Below are 26284 nucleotides of genomic sequence, written 5' to 3'. Positions count from 1 at the left end.
CACGTTGGCGCGCTTGGCCGCTTGCATCGCCATGGTGCCGGGCGGGTCGGGGGGGCTTGGCCTCGCAGAGAAACAGCGGGAGCGCCTCCGCCTCGCTCCTCCTCACTCCGACAGGCGGGCCCGGTGCTATCCCAGCCTGCACCGCGCGCGGGCGCGCCGGAAGTGACGCATCTCAACCAGATGGGGACGAAAGAAGCCAGTCAGGTTAGCGGTGGGGAGGGGCGGGGGGAAATGACGGCGAGGGTCATGTGACTTTGGCCGCCGGTGTGCCGGGCGCGGTCGTTCATTTGCCTCTTACGGGTGCCGCTCCCCGCAGTCCCTCTCGGCTGGTGGTGCCGTTAGAGCCTCTGGCCCCTCTCCCTGCCCCTCCATCCCCCACGGTTGCCCCTCCCCACTCGACCTCCCCCGGCCTCTACCCGCTCCCCCCCCATAGCCCCTCCCTCACCCTTCCGCCCTCCGGCTCCTCCCCCCACCACACCTGACCCACCTGTGCCCCTCCCCTCTCTCTCCACAGTACCCCGCCCCACTCCTGGTCCTCGCCCCCCCCGCGCCCCGTCTCCCCACCTCACCCGCCTGCCACCCGCCTCCCTCCTCACTTCCCCTCTGTTCCTGCCTGTTGTGTTTGAATGGAATAAGACACGGTGTAAATAACTGCCCCAGCTGAAGCTTTCTGTAAGTAGGACGATCCATCAGGTCTTACCACAGCACTGTACAGCTCAGCGCAAGGAACCGTACCTCTGAGGCTAGAGAATTGAGGCAGCTTACTTCAGTTCACTTCTAGCTAGCTGCCCAATATTCACCCCTTTCTATACCGCGTTAGAAGGTTTGTCCTGGCTGGTGTTGTTGACCTCAGGGATGCCAAGCTCTTGTTTTGTACATCACTTCCCCTCTCCAAGGACTTTCCTCCTTGGTGCTGCTGCTGCCATTACTCCCCACAACTTGAGAGCTGGGCTAAAAATTGCAGCATAGATATTTGGGCTCGGGCCTGGGCTCTAAGACCTACTCCCTTGTGAGGTTTCAGAGCCATGACTCCAGCCCAAACCCAAATGTCTGCACTGCAATTTTTAGCCCTGCAACCTGAACTCGGTGAGCTGAAAACAGCTGACCTGGGCCAGCCATAGCCATACCATGGGTCTTTTACTGCAGTGTGGATGTAGCCTAGTTGAAACACAACAGCAACTTCATAGGAGAAGAATGCAGACTTTTCCTAAATCATGATCATGAATACCAGTGCAATTGTCGGGTTACCCAAACATTCTCACCATTGGTGAACTCCAGTGAGGGCTGCAGGAAGCGGCATGGGCCCAGGGATGTGCTGGCCGCCGTTTCCCGCAGCCCCCCCTGCGGCCAGTGGGAGCTGCGATCGGCCGAAGCTGCGGACGCTGCAGGTTAAACAAACCATCCCATCCCACCAGCGGCTTTCCTTGGTGGCCCATGTGCCAAAGGTTGCTGATCCCTGTTGTAGGGTGCTCTTTGTGGATGTGCCCCTCATGCCTGCATGGAAGTTCATTGACTTCAAAGAACTCCATGTGAGTGAAGAAATCCACCAGCATGGAGCTGATGGCAGGATCAGGGGATCAGGGCTCAAGCTGCCAAGGTACATTGGCCTGTAAAATAATTGACAAAGGCAAAGAGTGAAACATAATTTTAAACATCTCAGTAGAGGGAGCAAGAATAATTTATTTAATCTGTATAAAGTTTTATCTAACCTCAGATTTGTGATTCAGCCCTTTAGCTGCCAATGTAAAGATACAGTAAAACAACAGCAGGTTGATTTGAGACAGAAAATTATTATAGGTTTAAAAACCTCTTGATTCATTCTCCTTAGCAGGGGGATTCCTCTGTGCCTTACTTGCTCTAGGAATCTCATGATTTCTCCTACTAACTGTTGCAGTCCTGTGGGTGCTAAGTGACTTTCTCTCCTCATATGTGCTGTTTCTTGATTCCTCTGCTTTGGCAGTATCTGTCAAGATGTGAAGCGTGCATAAACTGGTACAGAGTCAGCCTGCCTGGCAGCTTTAAGTCAGAAAAGATTCTCCATTGGTGCAATGGGAAGGGCAACAAGAGATGGGAAATCACAGAGGGGCTCATCTTCTGTATTATCTACTGAATGCTAACCGTGTGCCCAGCACTGTACAGAATATGGAGGAGAATGGATCACTGCCCCAAGGAGCCTACAATCTTAGGCCCTAATCCTGCAAACTCTTAAGCATCTGTATGACTTTACTCACACAGAGTTGTCCCATTGATTTAAAATACAAATGTTACCAATGAATGTCATTTTAACAGAACTACCCACAGGACTAACGTTATGCAGATACTTAAGTGCTTGCAGGATTAGGGCCTGGGATGAGAAAACAATACACAATTGAGACACACAGAACACCGGGAAATTGATTCACCACATGTCACTGCAGGGGTTAGTTTATGATGATTAAACATTTCTGTAAATGATTAATTCTCAGCTGCATTAATCAGGCACAGAAATTGCAAAGAAAGCCAACCCTGAAATAATGGGAGTCTTACAGAGATCCACCAGACACCTTCCCACAAGACAGTTTGCTCCTGCTTTGTGCATTTTCATCTTTATTGTGCATGTTAAAGTGAATGATGAAAATTAGCAAATCAATGCACATCATCAGTGTGAAATTTAAACAATAAACAAATAAAAATTAAAGATGTTATACTCATTCCTTAATCCCTCTACTTTTATTTATGATTTTTCAAAACACATTTTTACACGTGCTTTTTTCTCTTCATTCCCTAGGCAAAATGTTTGATTGTTGACCTGGCTTCTGGATTCTGAATTCTGCAAGATGGGTTTATTTAACAAATTATTTTTAACTGTTGAGCTTGTTGAGAGTATAAGGTAGGAAACTGAATCACAAGTCCACCCAATTTAGGCGTAATCAATTTGCACCTTTATTTATAAATTTTCAGACAGAATTATTGTCATGTATAGTGTCAGAACATATATTTATGCCTGACGATAAATAGATGAGATCAGGGCCATAACTAGGGCGGGGCAAATGGGGCAGTCACCCGGGCAAAAAGCCATTGGGGTGGGAAAACGGGCTGGCGGGGAGGGGTATGCAGGGTCACCTGTTCCGCCCCATCTCCGCAATTTCTGCCTTCCATTTAGCACAGGGGTTTACAAACTATGGGGCATGCCCCCCACAATTTAAAAACTGTTGCCTCCTGCCAGGAGCTAGCGTATTGGAAGATGGTGGGAGCCGCCAGGTCTGCTCTTTATGGCTGGGCGCTCCCCAGGCAGGGTGGGTGGCACAGCCAGTGGTGGATTAGCCACTGGGCCAATGGGGCCTGTTCCCAGGGTCCCTGGCCAATTGGGGAGCCCTGGAAAAATGGGCACTCCTGCGCCCTGATCTACTCCACCTGCACAGCGCTCCTTCCTGGGAGCGGGGTTGCTGCACACGGGCTTGACCCGCTCTGTCCAGCCCCGCGCCCCAACCCTGCTCCCCCCAGCAGGAGCACCAAGCGGGCGGGTGGAGCAAGGTAAGCCCCCGTGTGCCAACCCCACTTCCCTCCCAGCAGGAGCGCTGGGGGGCGGGGCAGGAGGGACTGCAGCTGGAAGTCTTGCTGCTCTTTCCACACTTATTAACTCAGGATCATGGCTGTCTCCAACACCCGAACCTTGAGTTGCTGCACCTCACTGTGTGGAAGCTCCATGGCTGAACCTGATGGAGCTTTCTTGCTCAGATCAGGTTAGACATGCACTTGGTGAACACTCGAAGTGCTGCCGACAGGCCGAACGGGAGGACTGTGAACTGGTAGTGGGTGCTGTTCACCACAAACCTGAGGTACTTTCTGTGGGATGGAGTTATTGCTATGTGAAAGTACGTGTACTTCAAGTCAAGGGTGGCATACCAGTCTCCTGGATCCAATGAAGGGATGATGGAGGCCAAAGAGACGGTGAGGAACTTGAGTTTCTTCATGAACTTGTTGAGTTCTCGCAGGTCTAGGATGGGCCTGAGCCCGCCTTTGGCTTTCGGTATTAGGAAATACTGGGAATAGAAGCCCTTGCTGTTCAGCTCCTGAGGAACCTCTTCCATTACTCCTAGCAATAGGAGCGAGTGCACTTCCTGTATGAGGAGTTGCTGGTAAGGGTCCCTGAAGAGGGACGTGGAAAAGGGGATGGAAGGGCAGGAGGGCACAGAATTGGATGGAGTATCCCCTCTCTACCGTGCAGAGCACCCAGCGGTCCGAAGTGATACGGAACCATGCACAGTAGAAAGGGGATAATCGAGACAAAAAGGTAAGGCGGGGTGGAACCAGTTCTTGCTCTGGTGCGCCTTCCTCGACCACATCTTCAAAAGGCCTGTTTCGGGCCTGAAGGTGCCTTGGATTGGCCAGAGCCGTGGCCTGAGGCAGGTGTGGCCTCTTTCTACCACTTCAGTTCCTCCTCTGGGAACTATCCTGTCGGTTCAGTTGTTGGTAGAACCATGGAGGAGGTTTCAGCCTGAAATGCTTCCACTGCATGGTGGGAGTGTGGAGGCCCAGCGATTTGAGGGTGGCTCTTGAGTCTTTAGACTATGACGCCGTTTAGGAAAACAGCATCACACCCTCAAAGGGGAGGTCCTGAATGGTCTGTTGGACCTTATATGGCAGACCAGAAACCTGGAGCCCCTTCTCATGGCCACCCTTGTAGCCATGACTCTCGTGGCGGCATCAGCACCGTCCAGTGCAGCCTGGAGGGAAGCTCGGGAGATTAGCTTGCCCTCTTCAACCAAGGCTGAAAACTCGACACAGGAGCCTTGGGGGAGCATCTCTGCAAATTTTTCCATGGCCTGATGGTTCGAAATTCTGAGCTGCAATCCCAGGGGCAACCAGTGCAGCAGCAGGTCGGCAGCTCCCAGCAGTGGTCCCAGGGGCGACTGGAGCAGCTGCTGCTCGGTGGCCCTGGCAGTTAGTGGCGCTGGCCCTGGGTCCCGCCCCCAAGATTTAGTCAGGGGTATTTATAGTACAAGTCATGGACAGGTCTATGACTTTTACTAAAAATACCCATGACTAAATGGTAGCCTTAAATATCAATAAAGCTTATGTTAGATGGATTAATAACTGACTGACAGATCTCAAAAAAGTAGAGAGACTCATCACTGAATGGGAGTTTCTGATGGAGTTCTGCAGGGTTTGGTTCTAGGCCTGTTGCTATTCAACATTTTCATCAACAATCTGGAAATAGATAAAATCACAGCTGATAAAATTTGCAAATGACAGAAAGATTGTCAGAATGGTAAATAAAGATGAGGATGGGGCAGTCATACAGACTAATCTGGGTTGCTTGGTAAACTGATCAAACAACATGCATTTTAACTCAATCAAATGCAAACATACATCTAGGAACAAGGAGTGCAGGCCATACCTACAGAATGGGAGACTGTATTTTGGAAAGAAAGGACTCTGAAAAGGATTTGGGGGTTATAGTAGACAAGCAACTCAACATCTGCTCCCAGTTTAATGCTGTGGCAAAAAGAGCTAATGTAATTCTTATGGTAGTGGTGAGACTTATACTGGAATTCTGCATACAGTTCGGCTATGTATATTTTAAAAATGATGCTGGAAAACTCTGATGGGGTGCAGAAAAGAGCCACAAAAATAATTTGAAGGCTGGAGAAAATGCTGTACAGTGAGAGACTTAAAGAGATCAATCTGTTTATCTCATCAGGAAGAAGATTGAGAGGCAACTTGATTACAGGTGAATGCTACTTTGTTACGTGAGCTGTAGCTCACGAAAGCTTATGCTCAAATAAATGTGTTGGTCTCTAAGGTGCCACAAGTACTCCTTTTCTTTTTGTTACGTGAGTAACTTAACTGGGAGAAAATACGGGTACTAAAAAGGTCTTGAATCTAGGGGAGAAAAGCATAACAAGAACCCGTGGCTGGCTGGAACAGGAAATCAGACAAAATCAAAGTAGAAATTAGGCACAATTTTTTAAAAATGAGGGTGATTAACCATTGGAACAAACTACCCAGAGCAGTGGGAAGGGGGTTCTCCTTCTCTGGATGACTTCCAATCCAGACAGTAGGCCTTTCTGGAAATTATGCTTTAGGCAAACAAAAGTTATTGGGCTCAATGCAGAGATAATTGTGTGGAATGTAATGGCCTGTGCTACGCAAGAGGTCAGACTAGATGATCTAATGGTCCTTTCTGGCCTTAAACACTATGAATATATCTTTCAATGGCAGTGCAAATAGATGGGTATAAACATGGCATTTTATTCAAGACATTCCAAGGCATCCAATGCAATTTTGAGCTTACATTGAACTACATGTTCATGCAACACATTTCATTAATCTACTCCGTTTTGATGCTGAGTATATGGTACATGTCCTGTGAGAGATGCCCCACAGCTCAGAGAAATTAGCTGCTTTCTTACTAGGAGATTGGGTAAAACAAAAAAAAAGATGGTGTTAAAATGAAGAAAAACACCTTAACTCAGTCTCTTGAGAACATCACCCAACTGTACTTTTGATTATATGAAGTTATAGTTTTCGGGCCTGATCCTATGATGTGCTGGGCACCATCAACTCCTACTGGAGACATGGAGAAAGGGCTCAACTTCCAGGGAAGTCACTGTGTGTAGAGGGTACTCAGCACCTTGTAGGAGACGCTCTGCATCTTGCAATATTAGACTCTTGGAACCCATCCAAACTAGAGCCCAAATGCCACCACACATGCATGGATTTATGAGCTGTAATTTTTCTACATGAAGATGGTGGAGCTGACAATTCAGGGGGCTGTTAGGCTGCACTGGTGGGATTCACATGCTGTGGATTATCCTTCTCTTTCAGAGCCTTCACTATGGATTTAGAATATTGAAGAATAATGGATATTGTATTGCTTGCTTGGATGTGCTTCAGTACAAACTTCCATCCATGGTTTTCTAACAAACCAGTCTTCATAAGCTTGATCAAGTTTAAGTTGTTTGAAGATTCAGTTTTCTTTATCTCTGAAATAGTCCGCTAAGGGGAAAAAACAAATAGAAGACGTTTTCTTTTTTAATATTTGCCATAATGGAAATGCTCCACTTTAAATCAACACTGGAATGTACTGTAATTGAATGAAAGGGATCATAATCTAACTTGCATCAGTATTTGTTTGTGAACACTTAAATATATGAATACCTACATTTACTATTAGTAACTCCAAGTATATCTTCAGTGTGTCATTTGAAATAAACAGAATATTTCTTTTTGTAAGATTGTGAGATTAAGAAATTCTTGTCTAACCACCCCTCCTTCAGATCAGCATGCACTTTACAAACCAATCATATGCAGAAATCTCCCCTTGAACTACCAAAGTTAGAATACATAAAGCTACTTTGTTTTCTCTGGAGGAAAAGATTAAACTGAGTAACAAAAGGCTGTGCCAAAATAAACCTCTCCAAACCTCTATCTGACCGAGCAAACACAAGCTAAGTTTACACTGCAATCACAGGTGTGACTGCGGGGATACACCTGAGTGCGCGAGCTTTAATCTAGCTAGCTCAGGTACTGTAGCAGTGAAGTGGCAGTGCAGGTTTCAGTACAGACTAGCCCTGGGAGTAATTATCCAGGGTTCTGGGTGAGCTTGCACAGCCCAGGCTGAAGCACGCACTGCCTCAGCTTTGTATGCCTACTCCAGCTGCGATCACACCCCATGATTGAAGAATAAACATACCCTGAGGGTTTGTCTACACTTAAAACACTACAGCGGCACAGCTGGGTCACTGTAGCACTTCCGTGTAGACATTACCTACGCCAACGGGAGGGATTCTCCCATTGGCATCGGTAATCCATACCCTTGAAAGATGGTAGCTAGACTGATGGAAGAATTCTTCTGTCAACATAGCGCTGTGTACATAGAGACTTAGGATGGCTTAACTATGCCACTCGGGAGTGTGGATTTTTCACAGCCCTTAGTGATATAGTTATGTTGACCTAATTTTCAACTACTTTTGCTCTCCACTCCAAGCACAGGAACAGAGTAGCTAAGAATCAGGCCAATAATATTAACTATAATGTTTTCAAGCAGGTTTTCTTAAATCAAATCCATAGTATCCCTATTAAAAATTAACTATAATTATAGGATTGTGAACAGTAAAAGCTTTTCTTTTTAAAATTTGATACAGATACCTTTATGTGTTTATTCTGTGGAAATTGAAGGAGATTGATAGCATGTTTCTGACTAAACAACATAAGGTCCATTTTAATTTTCCTTTTCATGGGCTTTCAAGATTTTCTGAAGTCCCAAATGTTCCAGGCAGTTTGCTGGAATGAAATGCTGCCCCCCACTAGTAACATCTCTCTACAAGTTACATTCAGACATATATGCACATGAAGTAATTACCCAGTTTCTCTATAGCTTCCACACACACACTGGGATACATGCCCTCAGAGTAAGTAGCAACCAAGATGTATGAATCTGTTTTCACAGCTATCAGACCTCTGTTCTCCTAGATAAAAAAGAAAACTGGTTAAAAGTTGCAGGGTTCTTCTAAATATATATACTGTTTATCAGTGTATGCTAGACAAGGATGTTTTCTATCTTTAAGTTGTGTGTCATTTTGAGGAAGAAAATGTTTTAGGGCCTAAATCAAGACTGATATTGATAGCAGATATAAATTCATTTAAGATGATGGGTTTTATATATATTTATATATTTTAATCAAGCCAAGCAATAGCTGTTCTGGTTTTTTATTATACTGCATGTTCCCACCTTTATTCATAAATAATGTTTTTTATAAAGCACTTTGAAGAGATAAAGTGCAATCCGGTTGCTAAGTATAACCCACAAAAATGTTATTAAAATATTAATAAAATAGATGTGTGTGCTGTGTATAATTTGAAAGACTCCAAAAAGGCTTTACAAACTAATCATATCTGAATCTCATTAATTTGAAATAATGAATGGAAGTCCCATTGGGAATTACTGAATTAGGATGCAAATGTGTGGGGTTGCCCAGCATCTTCTGGGAGTTGCTGAGCACACTCAACTCCCATATTTGAATTACATGATGTCAATTACTGAGTTAAGCATCTGAGTCATGGGATGTGAGGATTAGCAAGTGTGTATGCACATGTGCACAGGAATTACTACCCACCACCACTCAGCTACCTTTGGGGTGGAACATGTGTGCAGTTTCACAGCTCAAAAGAACAGTGTACAGCTGCCTGCAGTGACTCAAGAGCATAAGCACCAACCTCAGGGCAGACTGTTAGGAAGCAGGGCACTAACCCCAAATTGGCTGTGAGTTCTACACTTAGATTGCACCAACCAAATATCAAAGATAAACTCCTCAGGAACTATACCAGCTTTCACATGGAGTCATAGTCCCCTTGGGTACTCTGATCTATCTCGCCACCCAGGTGAGCGTACCTTTGTGACAGATGGTCCCTTACACCAAAAATCACATCAATACTCTGGTACTCAGGTTACTCCCAGTCCCAAAGGACCTGTCGCTTACCAGGCCAATTGCATCTTAGAGCTCACACCAAAGACAACGTTTGTAGCAAATCCTATGATAGGCTCTATAAACATTTATTCAGCAGGAAAAGGAAAAGAGAATTATTTACAAAGTTAAAGCAGCTAAACATATATACACAGATGAGTGAAGCCTTCTTGCCCCTTTGCTGTAGGGAATTAAGGAACTTGCAGTAGCTGTTTTCAGGGCCCTCTACGCTCCCAAAGGTGTGATCAAGGACAAAAGATAGCAGACCTCTTTGAGCCTGAGTCGATTGTAAAACCCCAGTATGAAACTCAAGTTCCAGCAACAGACCCAGCAAAGTTTGACTTTGGAGATTCACCATTGTCCGAGGAGTGGACAGATCGCCCGAGGAAGAAACTTTATGAAAGATCCAAAGTGTTCACACTGCATGAGTGGGATGTGGGATGTTCAAAAGGAGTAGAGCACAACATCAGACTACATGACTCTCAACCTTTTAGGGAGAGATCTAGGAGGATTGCCCTCTCTGAGGTGGAAGATGTGTGACGTCATCTTCAAGAGCTGACTGCGAATGGCATCATTACAGAGTCCCGCAGCCCATAGGCCTCACCCCTTGTGGTAGTCCAGAAAAAGAACGGGAAAATCCGGATGTGTATTGACTACCGCACCCTAAACAGCCATACTGTGATTGACCAGTACACTATGCCTTGAGTTCAAGATGCCTTAGATTGCTTGCTGGGAAGCCAGTGGTTCTCTGTGTTGGATCTCCGGAGTGGATACTACCAGATCCCCCTGGGAGAAGAAGATAAGGAGAAGACAGCCTTCATTTGCCCATTAGGGTTTTATCAGTTCTAACGCATGCCCCAGGGCATTTCGGGAGTGCCTGCCACATTTCAATGTCTTATGGAGGAAGTCGTGGGAAACATGAATTTACTGCAAATGTTAGTTTATTTGGATGACCTGATTGTGTTTGGAAGAATCTTGGAGGAGCATGAAGAAAGACCTCTTAAAGTGCTTGATAGGTTGGAGGACTATGGTTTGAAGCTCTCAGTAGACAAATGCCAGTTCTGCTGAACCTCAGTGAAGTATGTGGATCACATCGTGTCCCAAAAGGGCGTGAGTACTGATCCTGATAAAATAGAAGCACTCACTACCTGGCCACATCCAAGTAACTACAGAGAACTCAAGACCTTTCTTGGATTTAGTGGCTACTACTGCAGATTTGTGAAGAACTATGCTACGATTGTAAAGCCTCTGAATGATCTTACCAGGGGATAACAGCCCGGAAAAAAACAAATCTAAGACCAAGAACAAGGGGAGGTCCCCAAAACCTCCTGTGCAGAGACACTATGGCCCCTTCGAACCGTTTGGGCCACGGTGGGATGAGAGATGTGAGAGGACATTTCAAGAAATCATTACTTGCCTAACTCATGCTCCAGTCCTAGTCTTTGCTGACCCCAGCGAACTGTTTATCCTGCATACTGATGCCAGTTTGGAGGGTCTGGGAGCAGTCCTGTATCAGGAAGTGGAAGACAAACGTAACCTGTAGCCTTTGCCAGCCGAGGATTGTCTGATAGTGAAACTCGCTATCCCACCCACAAGCTGGAGCTCTTGGCCTTGAAATGGGCCATCACTGAGAAATTCTGAGACTACCTGTATGGTGCTCAGTTCCAGGTTTGGACAGACAACAATCCACTGACTTATGTGTTAACAAGTGCTAAGCTGGATGCTACAGGGCAAAGATGAGTGGCTGCTTTGGCTAGCTATGACTTCAGCATTCAATATCGATCAGGGAGATGCAGTGTAGATACGGATGCACTGTCCAGGCGTCCTCAGGCACCAGAAATCTGTGTGATACCCATGGATGGAGTGAGAGCTATTTGCAGTGTGAGTTGTCGAGAGCCGGAGGCCCACTGGAGCCTTCAGGGATGTGTTAAAGAAGCTCTGGGCCTGCCCCCTGAAAGCATGCCTTCTGCCTCGGTGAACTAAATAGCATTGGACCAATCTCCATTGCCCATGCTCAATGCGGCTGATTGGCAAGAAGCCCAGCTGCAAGATGTTGACATTTGTGATACACTGCTTGCCAAAAGGGAGGGGCGAAGCCCAGCTGCGGTTGTCCCACCTAACCCAGAGGGTAAACTACTATTGAGAGAATGGACCAAACTAAAACTGATTCAGGGAGTGTTACACCGAGTGACCATGGACCTGTTACAAAAGCAGCGAGCACAGCTAGTGCTGCCAAAACAGTACAGAGCCCTGGCCATGAGGGCCCTGCATGATGACTTTGGACATCTAGGGATGGAGAGGACCCTGGAACTTATTTGTAGTAGGTTCTGTTGGCCCTGGATGGCTGAAGATGTTCGCAGGAAATGTGAGACCTGCGCTCAATGTGTTCAAAGGAAAACTCTTCCCATGAGAGCTGCATATCTCAAGAACATCACCATCATCATCAAACATCATCAAAGTAACAAAGCTTTGGAACTGGTATGCATTGTTTTCTTGTCTCTAGAAGTAGACAAGAGGAATGTTGGAAACATGCTCGTAGTGACTGACCATTTTATGCGGTATGCACAGGCATATCCCACACGTGATCAGAGGGCCACCACCGTCGCTCGAATATTGTGGTAGAAATATTTCTCAGATTATGGATTCCCGGCCCGGATACACTCTGATCAGAGGTGGGATTTTGAGAGTCGCCTTCTGAAGGAGGTGCTGAGGATAGCAGGAATTAAAAAGTCTACAAATTAAAAAGGAATTAAAAAGACAACACCTTATCACCCGGGGTCAGAAGATAGAGAAAGCTATGAAACTCACCAGCAGTATGTGTCTCGACTAACAGAAAAGCTGCGGGGTGCTTATCACTTAGGTATGTCTGCAGCTGGGAAGAACTCAGACCGCAACAAACATCGATATGATGCTAGGGTGCATTCGCAAACACAAGATAGCTGACAGATGGAAGGCAGTACTTTACCTGGTGATGGAAAAGCTGGGAGATCTTCTGGTCTACAAGATCAAACCTGAGGAGGGTCCAGGGCAAATAAAGATGGTGCATAGAAACCTTTTGTTCCCTGTGGGGGAATTGGTAGGCACCCCTTATGAGATGGGCCATGACAGGGCAGCCAGGCAGAACAGAAGTGATGGACCAAAGCCGCCATCCAATACGGACAGCGGGCCCTCTGAAGCTAACCTACCCCTATTCAGCACATTGGAAAGTGAGGCTGAAGAGGAAGAAACGACCATGGTATATCCTGGAATGGAGACAAGATTTTGGTCTCGACCAGCTGAGCCAATAGACAGCTCCCCCTCTTCAGCTCTAAACCCCATGGCGGAGGTATTTAGGCCCGTTACTGGCACCCCTGTGCCGCCGATGGGACCCCCTGTGATGATGCACACAGGTTATTGGACAGTGGAGACATCCAGGTGGAGGGGGCCCTAGGCACGCTGGACCTTCCACAGTCAGAACTAGAGATGCAGGGGCCTATGGCAGTAGCCGAGGGATCCTCAAAGGAAACCTCTCCATCCGTCACTCAAGAAGATATCCCTGCTACCTCTGCAACAGAGATTCTCAACAGACGGGACAGGGTAATAAGACCTGTAAAACGGTTAACTTATGATGCACCTGGGGTGACTAGTGAGGCACCAATACACTTAGCACACAGGCTTGTGGAAGCTGTAGTGGGCTTCCTGAGGCCCTTCAGAGGAAACCAATGAGTTGGTATAATAGGAAGTGTGATTTCTCGGGATGCCAAATTCTTGGCTGTGGGGAGGATGTAAGCAGAGTCAGGATGAGCTCTACCCTGACATCTGGTGGTGAGTTGTGGCAGGTTTTGCAAAAGAACTTCAGGGGCTGATCTCATTTGCATAGGCACACCTACCCAGCCTAGATGGTCACTTTGGCTGCTGGGGGATCCCCAATTTCTCTGTTATTGGGGCAAGAAGAATAAAGTGTTGTTATCCTGATGATGTGAATCAAGGACAGTGGAACTGTACTTGGCTTTTTGTTATGATGGAGGGACTCGCAATCAACTAAGTAGCACTCGCTAGGCAAGAGACAGGATTCCAAAACTCAGTGAATGGAGGGAGGCTGGGGACAGACATTTATACTTTGTGGTATGGGACCCTTCTGAGGGCTCTAAATGCCACCTGCACTTCCTCTTCTCTCCACTGTGTAATAACAGAGCTAATTTTGATTCCATAAGGAGTCTGGTTACAGATTGTAGAGCTGACTTCACGTTGGGCCGATGGTGAACCAGCACTGGGGCTCCCATACTATGAACTGAAATCATTGAGTACTGTGTTAAGTAGTAGGGAACCTGAAGATATATTGTTGAGCGGCTCACAGGATGGCTACTGGAGAGGAGCAGCTGGCGGAGTGGCTAGCAGGATGGCTACTGGAGAGGAGCAGCTGGTGGTGAAGGCTGCAGCAGAAACCCATGGAGAGGTGGGGCAGTCAGCCACTGAAAAATGTAAGGTGCCTCTTTACTCCCCCCACCCCATTTCCACACAGGCTGGGGGGTTAAAACTCTGCAGATGAACTTTTGAACTCTGGACTCACCAAGGACAGAGACAGAGACTTTTGGGTTGCTGAACTTCAGGATTGCTGGACTTTTGGGACTTTGGGTGACTTTTTGGGTTGCTGGACTCAAGAACCAAAGGGAAAAGACACGGCCCAATTTGCTTGGGGTGGGTTTTTGCTCATGGTTTGTGTAATGAATCCTGTTGGTGGTGTTTCCCCAACATAATGCCACATTGTTTCTCTCTGTTATTAAAAGGCTTTTGCTACACAGAGACTCTGTGCTTGCAAGAGGGAAAGTATTGCTTCTTAGAGGTGCCTGGGGGTGGTGGTATATATTTGTCCCAGGTCACTGGGTGGGGGCTTGAGCCAGTTTTGCAATGTGTTATTGGAACAGAACCCCTAGATACAAAACCTGGCCCTTGTTGCTGCCAACTCTGACAGGCAGAAGGGTTACACATCTTAAGTTTCAAACAGGTTTCAGAGTAACAGCCGTGTTAGTCTGTATTCGCAAAAAGAAAAGGAGTACTTGTGGCACCTTAGAGACTAACCAATTTATTTGAGCATGAGCTTTCGTGAGCTACAGCTCACTTCATCGGATGCATACCGTGGAAACTGCAGCAGACTTTATATACATACAGAGATCATAAAACAATACCTCCTCCCACCCCACTGTCCTGCTGGTAATAGCTTATCTAAAGTGATCATCAAGTTGGGCCATTTCCAGCACAAATCCAGGTTTTCTCACCCTCCACCCCCCCACACACAAACTCACTCTCCTGCTGGTAATAGCCCATCCAAAGTGACAACTCTCTACACAATGTGCATGATAATCAAGGTGGGCCATTTCCTGCACAAATCCAGGTTCTCTCACTCCCTCACCCCCCTCCAAAAAACACACATACACATGTTTTTTGGAGGGGGGTGAGGGAGTGAGAGAACCTGGATTTGTGCAGGAAATGGCCCACCTTGATTATCATGCACATTGTGTAGAGAGTTGTCACTTTGGATGGGCTATTACCAGCAGGAGAGTGAGTTTGTGTGTGGGGGGGTGGAGGGTGAGAAAACCTGGATTTGTGCTGGAAATGGCCCAACTTGATGATCACTTTAGATAAGCTATTACCAGCAGGGCAGTGGGGTGGGAGGAGGTATTGTTTTATGATCTCTGTATGTATATAAAGTCTGCTGCAGTTTCCACGGTATGCATCCGATGAAGTGAGCTGTAGCTCACGAAAGCTCATGCTCAAATAAATTGGTTAGTCTCTAAGGTGCCACAAGTACTCCTCTTCAAGTTTCAAACAGTTATAAAGGCTTCTATAATAAGCAAGCTCTATATATCCTTTAAGGCTAACCGAGGCTAAGCCCTAGGGTTCTCTTGCTTATGCCTAATAAACCTAATAAACCAGAGTCAAAGCAGCATAGAGATAATCAGTTTCTTCTGTCTGGGGTTTTTTATTTCCCTCTGCCATGTGCTCTGAGCTGTGAACTCAGATGATGGGAGGAATCCGCTTGCATGACTCATTTTCATGGGTGGGAAGGGGCGGGAGGGAAGTAGAGCAACACAGTCTTTTGTCCCCTTTAACATTCCATAATAATCCATCTGCTGTCAATGGACTGTTCCTGTTGGGCAAGACATAACACTTTCTGTTACAGATTGGCACTTTGCACTAGTTAATGAATAATGTTTCTCTCCTGTCTGGTGATTTACAGAGTCACAGAGGCTTATAATACTACCACTCAAATATTACGTTATAACAGGGGTTGGCAACCTTTTGCACCCGGCCCGTCAGGGTAAAGCCGCTGGCGGGCCGGGCCAGTTTGTTTATCTGGAGCATCCGCAGCACAGAGCCCTGCAGCTCCCACTGGCCGCGGTTCGCCATTCCCAGCCAATGAGAGCTGCGGGAAGCGGTGCGGGCCGAGGGACATGCTAGCCACTGCTTCCCACAGCTCCCATTAGCCAGGAATGGCGAACCGCTGCGGGGCTCCATGCCTGTGGACGCACCAGATAACAAACTGGCCCAGCCTGCCAGCAGCTTTACCCTGATGGGCTGGTTGCCAAAGGTTGCCAACCCCTGCCTTATAATATGGAATACAGAAGTGAGAATGCAGGCAGCAACTCAAAAGCATTCAGTAAAGTCTAAACACTAAACACATTCTTATAATTCTACAACCTATTTTAACAATACTAACACACAGGTGAGCCAGACTCATTCCAGCTATTTATCAGTGTTCCATTGCAGCCTGGGGACCTTAGCATGAGGTGGCACCTGGTTTACCAGCATCACAAATGCTACATAACATTAAAAAGGAAGAGAAGCATACCACATGTAACTGCAACTGCAAAGTGGCTAGAAGTTTATGCTGTCATAATGTAGTTAATCAACATGGAACTGGGCCAGATCCCTGGGGTTAGCACTTCTACTTTTGTTTGAAAAAAAAAGAGAGAGAAAGGGTTGAGCTCTTCAGTGACAAGTCAAGATGCTGATACTGATTCTCAGTTGGTGTCATTGGCCAGTGAAGTTACTCAGAAAATCTGGCCACCTCGTTTTACATCTACATTTCCACACAGCTGGAAATGAGACCGCCCATAATGAGAAATCTCAGACCTGGTTTATCCTAAAAGCCAGAAATAGTGATTGTGCCCCAAATAGTTGGAGTAAAATATTTGGGATAACAGAATTCAGTTTCCCTTCTCAGTGTTAGTAAAGAAATAAAATTGTCGGATACTTTGAGATGGATGGTAGAATATATTTCTGTTTTAATCTATGTTATATGCTTGTCATTTTCCTTGTAGAGATGCTCTGCTGTGCATTTATTTGTTTGCCCCATATATGTAAAGGTGCTGTGGATAGAAAGGAGGCAGCATTTTGTTTAACCTCTAATCGACTCTGGGTGTTAACATAAACAGGAGATGTGGGAAGGAAAGAGGAAAACTATCAAATACTTTTTTCAGTGCTTGGACCTACTTGCCATACATGTTAGCAACTTACATTTTTAAGATAGATGGAGTACGCATCTGCTCGGACACATTTATACTGCTTCTCCTGGAAGTAAAGTCCTTCTCTTCTGACCTGTAATAAGTTCTTGAAGAAAGCAGAGCTGAGGATTAAGGCATTCTGTGGCTGCAACTAAATTGATAAAATGGGACATTCTGTTATGGACCAAAAGGACACACTTTTGCAATCATTAAAAAACACACTTCTTCTGTTTCAGAGTAACAGCCGTGTTAGTGTGTGTTCGCAAAAAGAAAAGGAGTACTTTTGGCACCTTAGAGACTAACCAATTTATTTGAGCATAAGCTTTCGGATGCATCCGATGAAGTGAGCTGTAGCTCACGAAAGCTTATGCTCAAATAAATTGGTTAGTCTCTAAGGTGCCACAAGTACTCCTTTTCTTTTTACTTCTTCTGTTATGTCTGATAATTAACCAAAGACGATTTCATAAATAGATAATGATAACACAAAAAGGGAAAATGTCTGAACAACTTTGAAAGTGGGCTTTTAGTCCATGTAAGAATGAACTGTATTTTCAGTGTCTGATTTAGGATCTGATTCACAAATGCTTGCATTTACCCCTGTGAGTAGTCCCACTGATTACAGTGGGACTAATGGTAAGCAGTATGCCCAGCAGTGTTTACAGGATTGGGCCCTTAGGTTAAAACCTCTCTGGAGCAGAGGACTCTGCCTTGCTCTGTGTTTGCATAGTGCTGAGCACACAGATGGCAGGTTCAAATACTAATATTCTCCATCTTTAATATACAGACATAGCTTTGAGAGCCTCCAGCAAGTGAGCTTTTCAGATCAAGATGGAGCATTACATGCTAGAATCTAGGAGCAAATCTTCAGCTGGTGTGAAATGCCATAGATCCATTGAAGTCAGTGGAGCTATGAGAATCTACACCAGCTAAGAATCTGCCCCCAGTCTCCATCAGCCACACTTCTAGAGTGAAGATGAAGTTTTAGCATTTTAGATCCTCGCTGACTGCTACTGTCCTATGGATAACACTTTGGTGCTCAGATACTATGGTGATGAGACCACATAAGTAAATAGAGAGACAGATTTGATCCCCTCTGTTCCAATGTAACATAAATAAGATAAAATAAAATTAGACAGGGGAAACATTAGTTTTGCCATACAATACAGAAGTGCTGCTATTCTGTTGTCTTGTTTGGTACCTTCTTGATAACAGAACAAAATCAACACAATCAAACGCAGTCCAAAGCATGAAAGAAATGGAGTTCTGCTGGAGTTGGAGTTCTTTCCTCCAAAGATCTAACATGAGTGCTTTACAACAAATTCAATCTCACAACACACTTTTTAGTAAGTAGTATCATACCTAGTGCCCTACCAAATTCACGTCCATGAAAAACAAGTCACAGACGGTGAAATCTGGTCTTTTGTGTGCTTTTACCCTATACTATACAGATTTCACAGGGGAGACCAGCCGTTCTTAAATTGGGAGTCCTGACCCAAAAGGGAATTGCAGGGGGTCACAAGGTTATTTTAGGGGGGGGTCACAGTATTGCCAACTTTACTTCTGCGCTGCCTTCAGAGCTGGGCGGCCAGAGAGTGGCGGCTGCTGACTGAAGGCCCCGCTCTGAAGGCAGCAGCATAGCAGTAAGGGTGGCAATACCGTATCATGCCATCCTTACTTCTGTGCTACTGCTGGCAGTGGCTCTGCCTTCAGAGCTGGGATCCCGGCCAGCAGCCGCCGCTCTCCAGCTGCCCAGCTCTGAAGACAGTGCCGCTGCCATCAGCAGTGCAGAAGTAAAAGGGTAGAAGTACGGCAGCCCGCCCCCTACAATAACCTTGCAACCCCCCGACAACCCCCTTTATGGGTCAGGACCCCTACAACTACAACACTATGAAATTTCAAATTTAAATAGCTGAAATCATTACATTTACTATTTTAAAAATCCTACGATTGTGAAATTGACCAAAATGGACCATGGATTTGGTTGGGCCCTAATTATACCCCATTTGGCTCAGAGGTTATGAGAATTGCTCAATGTCACACAAACAGTGGATGAGTCAGGAATATTTATTAGCATCCAGCAGTGCTGACTGACAGTCCCCTCTCTAATCACTAATTCATGCTCCCTCCCTTAAAAGAGTGTGGTACATTTCTAAATATTCTACCTTCAGTGTCACTTGCTAGGATGCTTTCTATTTTCTTACATTAAAGCCAACGGTTGATTCCCACACAGAATTGTCCTTTAATTTGATGATGGCCGCATGTTCCACATGTTTTGTTCTGATAAGGCAATCATTGAGCAAAGATTGAATTTGGTTCATTTTCCTTCAGTTCTGTGAAAGAAATCAGATATAGGTAGGTGTTCGTTTCCTTCCTGTTGAGCTTCAGAGGCCTGATCCTCCTCCCATCCAGAATTTTATTTAGCTCCCTTTAGGAGGCTGATCCAGAGTAAAAAAGATGAGAAATACACCATAACTTGCTATAAGCACCAGGTTAGAGTGGGACTCAGCTGGAGTGGGAAGCGTTAGTGCTCTTTTCAAGCTCCTCTCACAACAGCCTAGATGTTTCTGTTCAAATGATCAACAGCGAAATAATTGACAATATTGACATTTAAACTGACATTACTAGACCCCAGAGTTAACATTTGGTGATGACAGTACTGGTGGTATTGCACACGTTTTAGAGTTATTGTTTCAGGCTGTTTATCTGCATACTCAGCCAGATAGATGACACTGGATCAGTCGTATTTGGAAGATTTACTTAGCAATGATAAGGACAAGAAACTAAAAACGGATTGGCCCATCAGAAAATTGCAGGTATTGTGACTCTAGAGTACTGGTTCATTCCAAGCCAAGTGTTAGATGTGGTAAGGATTTCAGATTGACTGTGCTTTACATGACATCTCATCTGGATGATGATGATGAAGTAAAATAAAAATGATAAAGGTGTTCTTATCACTATACAACACAATGATTACATAAATCAGACCACTTTACTTTGAATGGTCCCTTGAAATATATGTTATCTATTTATGAAAAACAATCTGTTCCATCTTGTATTTAGCTGTCACACTGAGTAAGTTTCCCAGAGCTCTGTGTACGATCAAAAGCTTGTCTCTCTCACCAACAGAAGTTGGTCCAATAAAAGGTATCACCTCACCCATCTTGTCTCTCTGATAAATCAGACTATATAGTTTTATGAAGTAAATCACTATTAAATAACCATATAACAAATTGTAATGCAACATTTAATGAACAAAGCTGTTGTTGGATAATCCTGACAGTTAAGCAGCGAATTAACCTAAACATTTTATACACAATTATATAGAAGTTATGCCTTAGTCAAACTCAAGTTGGATACTGCATGCAGATGTGGTCGCCCCATGTCAAAAAAGATATATTGGCATTGGAAAAGGTTCAGAAAAGAGCAACAAAAATGATTGGGGTATGGAACAACTTCTGTATGAGGAGACATTAATAAAATTGGTACTTTTCAGGTTGGTAAAGAGACAACAAAGGGGGAATATGATAGAGGTCTATAAAATCATGACTGGTGTGAAGAAAATAAATAAGGAAGTGTTATTTACTCCTTCTCTGAACACAAGAACTAGGGGTCAGCAAATGAAATTAATAGGCAGCAGGTTTAAAATAAACAAAACGAAGTATTTCTTTATACAACACACAGTCAACCTGTGGAAGTCTTTGCCAGAGGATTTTGTGAAGGTCAAGACTATAACATGGTTCAAAAAAGATGAATTCATGGAGGCTATTCCAGCAATGGCTATTAACCAGGCTATGATAAATTCCATCAATGGCTATTAACCAGGATGGGCAGCGCAACCTCTGTTTGCCAGAAGCTGGGAATGGGCAACAGGGGTTGGATCACTTGATGATTACCTGTTTTGTTGATTCCTTCTGGGGCACCTGGCATTGGCCACTGTTGGAGGACAGGATACTGGGCTAGATGGACCTTTGGTCTGACCCAGTATGGCCGTTGTTATGTTCTTATACTGGGCTCAATACAAGGGTAATTGGGTGAAATTTAATGGACTGTGATACACGGGACGTTGACTAGATGATCTAACTCTATTTACTATTCTATTTTATACAGGTTTTTATACCACACTTATCACTGTAGTATCTGAGCAGTTTCCAGTAGTGCATTAAGCAATGTGACTACCTACACAACTGTCACGTGTTGCTTGTTTTCTCATCCTCTCCCCAGGGATTAATGGTCCTTTCTGGCTTTATGAATTATCCAGTGTAGATTTATTTTCATTTTAAAAGAAACTTTTACTGAAAATGTTCAGCCTAGTCAGCTGTCTAGTGAGTATGTGAAGTCTAAAGGGCTTTGGCCTGCTGAATGCTGACCCCCCCATCATAACGACTGTGCCTCTACGAGGTGCAGCACACAACTCGGAGCCCAGGGAAGAGGGGTTAAACCACCTTTGTGCTCTTCCAACTGGAGCAGCCCAAGGGCCAGAGAGGTCCACTGTGTAATTTAGCTCTGGGAGCCTGTCTTGACAGCACAGTTAGCTCAAGTTATAACTCAAGTGCGACCCCAACTCAACTTCCAGCTACACAGAAAAATCTCTGGCTCAAGTTAAGTGGTGCTTTAAGCTTGAGCTAATTGGCCTGCATGGGTGGCGGGTGGAGCCCCCCTTAGGGGTCTGCTGCTAAGGCGGTCCCTTGGGTCAGCCGCACTGGCTGCTGCTTGGACAGTCCCCGGGGCCCTATTCTAAGGGTGGATTGCAGCTCAGAATTTCGAACCAGCAGGCCATTGTCAGCCGGAGCCCTGAGAACCCCTGCACCTCCTTTGCAGATGGGGTCACGAGTCCCCCGTGCCCAGAGGATTCCTGAGCACTCCTGCCCCTTGATCGGAGGAGCCCCACACTGGCTGGAGGCCCGAATGCCAGCCCTCCCTTGGTCAGAGGAGTCCTGGGCCAGTCAAAGCCCCGAGCCTTCCCCTGCCAACCCAGAGGTACCCCGAGCCAGCTGCAGCCATACCGCGCCTCCCCTCCACAGAATCCAAGCAGCTGCAGGGAAAAGCCTCTCAGCAGGCCGCCTTCAAGGGCTACACAGCTCCTCCCACCGCACCTGCCTGGGACCTTTCACTCACTGATGGGCTGCTCAGCACCTGGTGAAAAGAACAGGTTGAGGACTATTTAGAAAAGCTGGATGTGCACAAGTCCATGGGGCTAGATGTAATGCATCCGAGGGTGCTGAGGGAGTTGGCTGATGTGATTGCAGAGCCATTGGCCATTATCTTTGAAAACTCATGGCGATCGTGGGAGATCCCGGATGACTGGAAAAAGGCAAATGTAGTGCCTTTAAAAAGGGAATTACAGACCAGTCAGCCTCACCTCAGTCCCTGGAAAAATCATGGAGCAGGTCCTCAAGGAATCAATTCTGAAGCACTTGGAGGAGAGGAAGGTGATCAGGAACAGTCAACATGGATTCACCAAGGGCAAGTCATTCCTGACAAACATGGTGAGCTCGGCGGGGGGGAGGGGGATGAGGAGGGCCACCCTCGCCACAGCAGGTAACCTGGGGGGGCGCGCAGGGGAACTGCTCCCCACCCCAGCTCACCTCTGCACCCTCGGCCTGAGTGGGAAGCCGCGGCCTGCTTCTCAGTCCTCCCCGGCTTCCCGCCGAACAGCTGATTCGTGGGAAGTGGGGGGGGAGGGGGGCAGAGAAGCAGAACGGGGCGGTGCGTTCAGGGGAGGAGCTGGAGGTGGAGCGGAGGTGAGCTGGGGCCGGGCGCAGGGCAGGGAGCTGCTGGTGGGTGCTCTGCACCCACCAAATTTTCCCCGTGGGTGCTCCAACCCCGGAGCACCTAGGGAGTCGGCGCCTAAGGCGCCACTTTTGATGTGATCAGTGGGGGGAGCGGCCGCTCCCCCTGCTTCTCCCCTAGCTACGCTCCCCCACCCCTAGGAGCCAGAGGGACCTGCCGGATGCTTCCTGGGAGCTGCCCCAGGTAAGCATCGCTGGGACTTCCCACCTCGCCCACCAGCAGGTGCCTCTGGCTCTTAGGGGTGGGATGGGCACCCACTACAGTGGCCCATGAGACCCTCCTGCCCAGTTCTGGGGGCAGTCAGGGGACAGGGGAGGGGAGTGGATGGGGCAGGGGTCTTGGGTGGGGGGCGTCAAGGAACGCGGGGGGGGGTTGGATGGGGCAGGAGTCCCGGGGAGCGGGGGTGGGCAACGGAGATAACCCGTTGTTAAGATTTTGGCAGCTCATCACTGCTCCCAACCCTGGTATTCTATGATTAAATTGGATATGAGTTAGCAGTGTGCCCTTCTTGCCCAGAACGCTAACGGCATAATGGGCTGCATTAGTAGGAGCATTGCCAGCAGATTGCAGGAAGTGATTATTCCCCTCTATTCAGCACTGATGAGGCCACACCTGGAGTGCTGTGTCCAGTTTTGGGGGCCCCACTACAGAAGGGATGTGGACAAATTGGAGAGAGTCCAACAGAGATCAACAAATATTATTAGGGTGCTGGGGCACATGATGTATGAGGAGAGGCAGAGGGAACTGGGCTTATTTAGTCTGCAGAAGAGAAGAGTGATGGGGGTTTGATAGCAGCCTTCAACTACCTGAAGGGGGATTCCAAAGGGGATGGAGCAAGGCTGTTCTTAGTGGTGGCAGATGACAGAACAAGGAGCAATGGTCTCAAGTTGCAGTGGGAGAGGTCCAGGTTGGATATTAGGAAACAACTATTTCACTTGGAGGGTGGTGAAGCACTAGAATGGGTTACCTAGGGAGGTGGTGAAATCTCCATCCTTAGAGGTTTTTAAGGCCCAGCTTGACAAAGCCCTGGCTGGGATAATTTAGTTGGTGTTGGTCCTGCTTTGAGCAGTGGGTTGGACTAGATGACCTCCTGAGGTCTCTTCCAACCCTAATATTTTATGATTCCTCTGACAACCATTTCTTTCTACCCTCCACCTTCCACACTTCAGATGCGCCTCAAAGTCATGCCATCACAAACTCAGCCAAGGCCTCTTTGGCTGTCACACTTAAAATTGTAACAAAAGGAAAAAAGACTGCTGCCTGTCCGCTTTTCTCTCTTTCTCACCCCTTGACCAGCTGCCAACCCATTTGGCTGGGCGATTGTCCTCATGCCCTTGGCCAAAGTATTTCCCTTTGCGACTCTGAAATGTGTCCCGACATGCAGGTCTTGAAGCTGTGCCCATTGGCAGAAGGTGATGTAGATGCTTTCGCTTGGGCAAGCAGGCAGGGGTGGCCTTGCCAGCTAATTGTCTCTCTGGAGGTAAAAATCACCACTGCGGGGTCAGGGTGTGAATGGAAGTCACCCAAGAATAGGGGTCTCAAACACACGCCCCGCGCACCAGGGGCAGGGCTGGCTCCCTGCCTGCCTGCCCTGCCCTGCCCCCACGCCGCTTTGGGAAGCGGCTGGGACCTGGGGGGGCACAGGGGTCTGTGTGTTGCCCTGTCCGCTCCTCCAGGTACCTCCCCCGAAGCTCCTATTGGCCGGGAATGGGGAACCCGCCAGGGCAACACACAGATCCCTGTGTGCCCCCTCCCCCAGGTCCCGGCACGGGGGCAGGGCAGGCAGGCAGGGAACGGGTTGGAATGGGGGCACGGAAGGGGTGGGGCAGGGGCGGGGCCTCACGGAAGGGGTGGAGTGGGGGCGGGGCCAGAGCAGCAGGTGAGTGGTCAATGGTGCGGCCCTCGGCCAATGTACTAGTCCTCATGTGGCCCTCATGGTCATTTGAGTTTGAGACCCCTGCCCTACAAGGAGGAGGTGAGGAACGTGCTGGTTGGGTAAGGCATTTCCTTCTCCGCAGTCAAAAGGCACCATTCTCCCAGTTAGGGAATTGAACCCCCGTCTTCTGTGTGACAGGCAGGGATACCCACCATTATACTAACAAGGAGGGCCAGCTCTGGCACTGCACAGAACTCCTAGACACAAGTTATGGCCTGCTTACACCACACCATGGGCCCCACCAGGCAACAGTACCCCTTGCTCTTTTCTCCTTCTTAAAGACTTTGGCTGCAGCAACAGCCCTGGGAAAAGCCCTGTCCCTACTTACATGTAGCTGGCTCTCACTCCGCTCCAAAGAAGCTTTTGATATGCCCCACGCAGGGTCCAGGCCCGCTGAGGCAGCAGTATTTGCTCCTCAGCTTCCTGGGCCCATCAGTAATCTCCCTGGAGCCCGGAGAGACGACTGATGAACCAGGAAGCTGAATAGCACATACCACCGCCTCAACCACCCCACAACCTGCATGGGGCATAATAAAGCAAAAACCTCCCTCCCCGCCCCCCAAACCCTGCAACTGCGGGTCCGGCCGCAGCGGCCGGGCCAGGGGAGGCCCCTGGCATATTATACCCGCCGCCCATGCTGGCCTGTTAGGTGCGTGGGCAGCGCAGTGGGGAGTAATAGCTTGAGTTACCACGCACCAGTGGCGAATGCAATGACTTTACACCGTGCCGCCGCCCGGGCGTGGCGTGGGCGTTTCACCCCGAGGCCACGCTCGCTCCAGCGGCCTGCTGCAGGGGGGCTGGTTGGGAAAGCGCCAGGGGACAGGCGGCGGCTTGCTGGGCGGGGAGTCGCTGCCTGCGCTGACGCTGAGGTGATTTTACCGGCGCTAGCCTTGGCTACACAGCGGTGGCAAAGCACTTGCACGTCACAGCGGGGTACATATAACCCCCACGCTGGGGCTGACCGCTGACTGTCGGGGCCTGTCCTCGCCTCCTACTCCCCCTACTCCTGGGGGGAGAGCTCTGTGTGCACTGGGGCCAGCCCCTGCCTCGCACTCCCAGGCGTGGCGGGCGAGGCCGCGCTGAGCTCCCGCCACGGGCAGCCCAGGCCTCAGCGAGCGGCTTGGCGGGACGACGGGTGAGAACCCACAGCGGGCTGAGCGCGCACCCCCAGAGAAACTACAGCTCCCAGCATGCAAGTGCGCAGGCTCCGGGGCCAGCCTGAAGCAGAGACTACAGTTCCCAGCATGCAACGCTCTCTCGAGACCTGTGACAGGGCACGTGGCATGCTGGGAGATGTAGTCCTCCCGGGCCTCACCTTACTACGAGAGATGAGGGGAGCCCGCACTTTAGTCCTTCCCCCCCCCGCCCCTTCGCAACCATCGGACCTGATGCGGACGGCGACCCCACTGCTTACCTAGCTAAGCAGCACTGCAACACCTTTCTCAACTGGAGGGCGGGCCTTTAGTCTCAGTACCCTGATTCGCTGAGGCGGAACGCCTTCTTTTCTGATTGGTGGAGTGCCCTGTTCATCATAATGAAGAGGCTAGGGCTGGAGTTGCCATGGGAGCGAGGGACGCGTAACCACCACAAAGGCGGAGGGATACGAGCTTTCACAATCTCTGACT

General features: G+C 47.8%; 2 protein-coding genes and 1 long non-coding RNA gene across 4 annotated transcripts in view; 1 reads left to right on the top strand and 2 right to left on the bottom strand.

The window, feature by feature from the left end:
• SF3B6 (splicing factor 3b subunit 6) overlaps window positions 1-163 on the bottom strand; it is a 7863-nt gene extending 7700 nt beyond the window's left edge. The window contains exon 1 of the mRNA XM_048845661.2: window positions 4-163. Coding sequence (XP_048701618.1) covers window positions 4-33 — 30 coding nt within the window. The 5' untranslated portion in view covers window positions 34-163. The remainder of the gene's footprint in view (window positions 1-3) is intronic.
• On the top strand, window positions 142-8821 carry LOC125634634 (uncharacterized). The gene is made up of 4 exons (XR_007355979.2): window positions 142-204; window positions 2768-2869; window positions 5684-5713; window positions 6811-8821. It is a non-coding gene; the product is annotated as an uncharacterized LOC125634634 (long non-coding RNA).
• Window positions 6215-26240, bottom strand: PFN4 (profilin family member 4). Of its 2 annotated transcripts, XM_048845658.2 has the most exons (6): window positions 26074-26240; window positions 21937-22066; window positions 19135-19263; window positions 16947-17084; window positions 8348-8453; window positions 6215-6981 (listed from the first exon to the last, which is right to left on the bottom strand). In XM_048845658.2, the coding sequence occupies exons 3-6, from the start codon at window positions 19249-19251 to the stop codon at window positions 6953-6955; spliced, it is 390 nt and encodes a 129-aa protein (XP_048701615.1). In that variant the 5' UTR covers window positions 19252-19263; window positions 21937-22066; window positions 26074-26240; the 3' UTR covers window positions 6215-6952. The 2 variants fall into 2 exon arrangements, with proteins under 2 accessions (XP_048701615.1, XP_048701616.1); XM_048845659.2 differs by lacking the exon at window positions 21937-22066 and having other exon boundaries at window positions 26074-26238.
• Between the last annotated feature and the right edge of the window lie 44 nt (window positions 26241-26284).

Source organism: Caretta caretta, chromosome 3 (genome assembly GCF_965140235.1).
Source record: "Caretta caretta isolate rCarCar2 chromosome 3, rCarCar1.hap1, whole genome shotgun sequence".
In the NCBI taxonomy this organism is placed as follows: domain Eukaryota; kingdom Metazoa; phylum Chordata; order Testudines; family Cheloniidae; genus Caretta; species Caretta caretta.
The sequence above is the reverse complement of the archived record's forward strand: the minus strand, read 5'-3'. Positions and strand labels throughout refer to the sequence as shown.

What these genes read in the sequence shown, in the direction of transcription:
- PFN4 (XM_048845658.2), bottom strand. Translation starts at nt 19,251, where the DNA reads ATGAACCAAATTCAATCTTTGCTCAATGATTGCCTTATCAGAACAAAA. An exon ending in ACTCCATCTATCTTAAAAAT is followed by an intron (nt 8,454 to 16,946) that starts GTAAGTTGCTAA and finishes TTTTTTATCTAG; the next exon opens with GAGAACAGAGGTCTGATAGC. An exon ending in GGAAGCTATAGAGAAACTGG is followed by an intron (nt 6,982 to 8,347) that starts GTAATTACTTCA and finishes TTTTCCCCTTAG; the next exon opens with CGGACTATTTCAGAGATAAA.